Raw genomic sequence first — 5,388 nt, forward strand, 5'->3', positions numbered from 1 at the left:
ACTCTACCGACGATCATATTTTACAGCAACTAAGAATCGAAATCTGCCCTACGTGGCTCCGAATATTCAGCAACACTATATCTACAAACGGTTATGCATCCGAGATTTTCAATCTCCAAGCTTCCATCGATCAGAACACTCGAGCATTCTTTGGTGTCGACGACTTCATTCGCAATACATAACACACCGATTATACGCGACTCGATTTCCCATCGCATCCCATTCTTGTCGGGTCAATAACTACACTATGCCTCGTGAACGAAATGCTGAGCACTGAATTGCATTTTGGGTCATAATCAAAGTCACAACCGACCAAAGATGGCAAAAAAAGACCCGACAGCAGTAAAAATTGGTAATAATCAAAATGGACAACTCTTACATTACGTTAGCACAGAACAGAGTAACAGAAGACAATCAAATCTCCTCCACTTCTTACACTAGTTGGCCTCTCTCTCTCTCTCTCTCTCCTTCCTCCTCTCGATTTCGGTCAAAAGAATGCAAGAACTAACCAGAACATAATTAGACTTGCGCCTAAAGAAGCCCCCACAAAACCTTTTTTTTTTTTGCCAATTCGACAGTCTAGATTCTTTTTCCCTTCTTTTTTTTTTTTTTCTCTTAAGTTTATTTTTCTCAGCCAGCTAACTCTTTAAGCATAAACAGAGCCGTAAGACAGGGCCATCAACAGCACAGCCGCCTGCTCTTCCTCGCCCAGCTTCCTCCTCTTCCTCTCGAGACTCGATGCCGATGCCGATGACGAGGACGAGGCCGATCTCTTCTGCATCATCACTTCTCTCCCGAGCAGAGCCAGCAACCTCTGCTTCAACGAATCGCTGAAACTGTCGTCGCTGCTGCTGTTGTTGCTGCTCGGGCTGCGGTTGATCTTCTTGCGCTTCTTGTCCTCCGCGGGTTTCTTGCTTATGCCCCCCAGCATGTCCCTCCTCTTCTTCCTGCTCCTGATCCCACACGCGTTGCACAGAGACTGCGACGACGGAATCGAGATCGCACGGTCAAAAACACAGGAACGACCAGCTTACATCAAAAGGGGTGTGCTTGACGATCAAGAAGAAATTTTTACAGATCCAAACTACAATTCGAGCCGATCCCATTTCAAGACACGTTAAAACGAGATAACCCATTTCTTTGGATCGATCTCTCGACAACTGCTAATGAAGAACATAGTTTTTTTTTTCTTTTTTCAGATGACGGTATCAAATCCACTTGTTTATGATCGATCTACAAGTGGACATACTCCTTAATGTGGAAAAAAAAAAATTAAACAACGTCCAATAAGAGCTGTTCCTCCGATTTATTAATTAAACAAATCAGACTAAATAAGCAAACTGACCGTACTTGATTTTCAAGAAAAAAAAATGTGATTTTTATACCTTGGGGCCAGCTGGACCGCCACGCCACAGAGGGGTTTTGGTGGTGCCGCAATCAGCACACGTTTTCTTGGTCTCCGTCACGTGGCTCTCCTCCGACGAAGCTACGCCCGGCGACTCCGATCCCTGCTTTGAGCAACCCAAAAGAACAAAATGAAATTAGGGCTTCATCCCTCCACCAAATCAACCCCACCCCAAGATCGAATCGAGCCTGAATCACGGAAGCTAAGCCGCGATCAACTCACCTTGTCACTCCCATCCTGCATTTCCATGGCCTACTTCACCGATCTCCAAAGTCCCCTTTCTTCCCAGGTAAGAAGAAGAGCCCGCAAGCTCGGTCGAGCAGCAGCCAACAGAAACTCTCGCGATCCCGACCGGAAGCTAGAACTATCGCGATCGCGAAAAGAAGAAGAAGAAGAAGCAGCAGAGCGAGGGATGTATTGGATCTAAAACAGAGGGACGAACCGAACGGATATAAGCGATCGCAATCGAACCCCTGAGCGGGAAAAACAAAAAGAAATTTACGCGCCTGAGAGCTAGAGAGAGAGAGAGAGGAAATGGGAGTGTGAAATCAGTGGTGATGGTACTTGAAGGAACCTAGTAATGGAACCGACATTGACACACAGTGTGCTTATGTAGTGGCTGAGAGAGAAGAAGAAGAAGAAGAGAGAGAAGGAGAGATCAAACCGACAACCAACCAAAAAAATAAAAATAAAAAACAAGGCGCAGGCGGATCTAAAAGAAGATTTATAAATGGGGGACGCGAAACCCTAGCTCGCACCGACTCGTTATTACGGAAATGCCACTTGAGAAAACATTTTTGAATCCGGGTGGTGCTGGTTTCGTCCTTTGCTTGGCTTTTGATCGCATCCCTTACCCGCCAAAAAGGAGCTGCTGAAATGAACCTCCCAAAAAAAAGGGCGGGGATTAAATTTTGAGTTAGTTTTCATCTTTCTTGAATTGGAGCAACGAGCCTATGAAGTGTGATTTGTGGATGTACAAGACATCGTCTCGCTAGAAAAAATGGAGGTTGGACCCAAAAAAAGCGAAAACAAACCTTTCGCCGAAGGATTGACCTTGGGTTTTTCCGTCGGATGGGTTTGGCAATGATCCGGACAGGAATTGATCCGACACAATCAGATAGATGAGCGATGAATTTATTGGTAAAGGACCGTAGGTGGCAAGGACTTAAACAATGCTGATATTGATAAACTTAAAAGTACATTTATAACTGCAGTTCTAAAATTCTAAGAGCGTGAATAATAATCATTCTGTTTTTCTGTTTTTTTATTTTTCTGTTTTCAAGAATAGGTTTGGAGCAGAAATCCGTTTGGTAAAACAATGTCGTTTGTTTATTTTCGGAATAAATTTTTAGTTCAGAAATAAGTTTTGAGCAAAAATGAAAAGTAACAATTTTCTACATTTATGTTTCTGAGATAGAAATAAAAATAAGAATTCTTCTCATTGCTCACTCCCTCTCTCTCGAGTCTTGTCTCCCTCTCTCACACATCCTCGACAACCGGCCGCCGGTTGTCGATTGGCATCCGCCGGCCAATAACGACGAAAATTTTATGTTGTTATCAAACTAATTTCTGTTTCGGGAACATAAAATTTGTATCGATATTAAACGCATTTATCTTCTCAGAAACTCGTCCAAGGAATGAATTTTTCTATTTCTGACCAAAAATAGCTTCCAAGAGCATAATAATTCTCATTCACGCTCTAAGCTTCCCATTTGCATACCAATCTCATCCACAAATGGTTAGAAATCCCCACGCCATTGCATTTCCCCATAGGTCTTTGACTCAATGTGTAATTGCTCAAAAAGTAAATACCATTTAATTAGTAACTTTTGTGTATCTTTTTTTTTTTTTTTTGTAAAACACGTTCAAAGTTAAAAGAGAAAGGGGGTTGGAACAAAGGGAGCTATTGTTAATTGTCTCCGAGTCACTCAACCATTGATGGATATCTTTGTTTTCCATCAGCATTGTAGCCTTCATCTTCTCCTCTCTATCCAACACTTAGCTAGATTTAGGGGCCTAACTCGTTGTGCTCTTCGTCGACCTGTCTTGTTTATTGCCTTTTCACTATCTATCAATGTCATCTCGATGTCGATGGCAACATCCTCGATGTAGATATCCATGCCTTCAATCAACATCTTATTCTATCTCTATTTTTCCATGTGTCCGACAAAGTATTGTTATTGAAACAAGATGATCGTCGGCCACATGCTACCGTGTATTAGAAAGCTGTATTTCATGAACATCGATAATTGTAATTCGTACTCATCGATGAGCTTTTTTATAGTCGTCAATAACTGCCCTGTGTTAGACAGAAAAGAAGATATTTGCCCTTTGTAGTTGTTATTGAATCTCATAATCCGTTGATATTAACTCAATCACTTCACTCTTTCGCCAATTTGGCTTTGTTGCCGATTATCGAACCAAATCGCCTTCGTATCCATTCTAAAGAGTTAGCTATTTTCTTTTTTTTTTTTTTGTAAACAGATGTCTATCTTGTATATAGTGCTTGTTCTAATTTTAATAAATTCTTAACTTTAACCTTTGATACGGTGAATGAGGCACGTATAAGACGTAGAGACGGATTGTGACACCCCCGATAATGCCATGATATCAATACAACTTTGGCTAGGAAACAAGTTTAGTTTCTTTATTACGACAGTCACAAAAGGAAAATCAAAGCGATCCAATCAATTTGGCCCGCATTTATAGGAGAACCATAGAAAAGCATCACTACGATCGAGCGATATAAGGGGAAAAGTTGTAAGACCAAAGTTGTGGTGAGCCTTTGGTGGCATTGGGAGTTGGTATTAAGGAGATGTATTTGTATAGTTCTGAAAAGATTTTAGATGGTCCATATTATATGAAACTCGAGGTTACCTAAATCGCAAAAGGTAAGAAAATAAATAGACCGAAGGAAGAGTCGCTAGACCTTTCCGATCCTATCACGCTCTAATGTTGGTGATCAGAGTAAGTTAATTAGTTCATAAGTTCTCCACACAGGCAAAGTGATTCGATAAATTAATCACTATACGACAAGATAACGATTTTGGTTGGCGAGAGTAAGTAATCACTTGCTTATCACAAAATGTATGATCCAAAGCAAATGATCCATACATGTATCGGCTGGTAAAAATTTGAGTACATGAGGAAAACCTACATAAAACAGTGTTTTTGCGAACTATTATCAATCAAATTAATTACTATTTTATATCTTTCAAAAATTTAAAATCAAAAGATTAAAAAGAGAGGATGTTGTACTTGTTTGATATTTCTTTGCTTATGTGGTGTGATCATGGCAGGATCCTCACGTCCTTGTTCTTCAGATGATTACTTTTGACCTGGGTCTGAAGGTCAACTCTTCTCATCATCAATCCATCAATTCCCCCACTTTCCAGCCAAAAAAAGAAGAAGAAGAAAAAAAAAAAACCCTCTTCCTCTTCGGTTAATACATCATGAACCCCGATCGCACTTATCTTGATTCAATTAAATGCTTCCCCTTACAAATAACATAAAACGAAAATGCACTTCCTTTCCTCTTTTTCAACCTTCGGACATTTTTACACTTCCTAAAAACTCTATCAAATAAGGGTTAATAATATGAAAAATCCCAAAAATAATATATTTATGATAAATTTATCTCAAACTAATTTTTTGACTATAAAAAACCCTAACCTGGTACATATATGCTAAATTTACTCTTCATTAACTTCCGTCAAATTTTGCTGTTATATTTGCTAACGTGGTATGGCGTCCGCGTGGAAACCAAAGGGTCAGTATCACGTAGAAGTGTCAATATGGGTCATTGACCCACTTTTTAACTCACTTTTTTTCACTTGGGTCACATATGGGTTTAGTAGATTTAAAAAATGGGTCAAATATGGGTTTAGGCTTATAAAGTCTATTCAAATATGGGTTTTACCTCAACCCATTTTCAACCCATTTTGACCCATTTTTGACCCGTGGCTTGCAACTTCCCATTTTTG

General features: G+C 40.0%; 1 protein-coding gene across 1 annotated transcript; it reads right to left on the minus strand.

The window, feature by feature from the left end:
• Positions 1-349: 349 nt before the first annotated feature.
• On the minus strand, positions 350-2,062 carry LOC115747835 (GATA transcription factor 15). Its single transcript, XM_030684145.2, has 3 exons — positions 1,628-2,062; positions 1,386-1,508; positions 350-979 (listed from the first exon to the last, which is right to left on the minus strand). Exons 1-3 carry the CDS (start codon positions 1,652-1,654, stop codon positions 647-649), a joined length of 483 nt encoding a protein of 160 aa, XP_030540005.1. The 5' UTR covers positions 1,655-2,062; the 3' UTR covers positions 350-646.
• Positions 2,063-5,388: the final 3,326 nt, after the last annotated feature.

This window comes from Rhodamnia argentea, chromosome 1, assembly GCF_020921035.1.
Source record: "Rhodamnia argentea isolate NSW1041297 chromosome 1, ASM2092103v1, whole genome shotgun sequence".
NCBI lineage: Eukaryota > Viridiplantae > Streptophyta > Magnoliopsida > Myrtales > Myrtaceae > Rhodamnia > Rhodamnia argentea.

Bases quoted from the DNA above. Each gene is read 5' to 3' on its own strand.
- LOC115747835 (XM_030684145.2), bottom strand. From the start codon at position 1,654: ATGGAAATGCAGGATGGGAGTGACAAG. The intron at 1,509-1,627 runs GTGAGTTGATCG...TGCTCAAAGCAG, and splicing joins TGCAGGATGGGAGTGACAAG to GGATCGGAGTCGCCGGGCGT. The intron at 980-1,385 runs GTATAAAAATCA...CCGTCGTCGCAG, and splicing joins GCGGTCCAGCTGGCCCCAAG to TCTCTGTGCAACGCGTGTGG.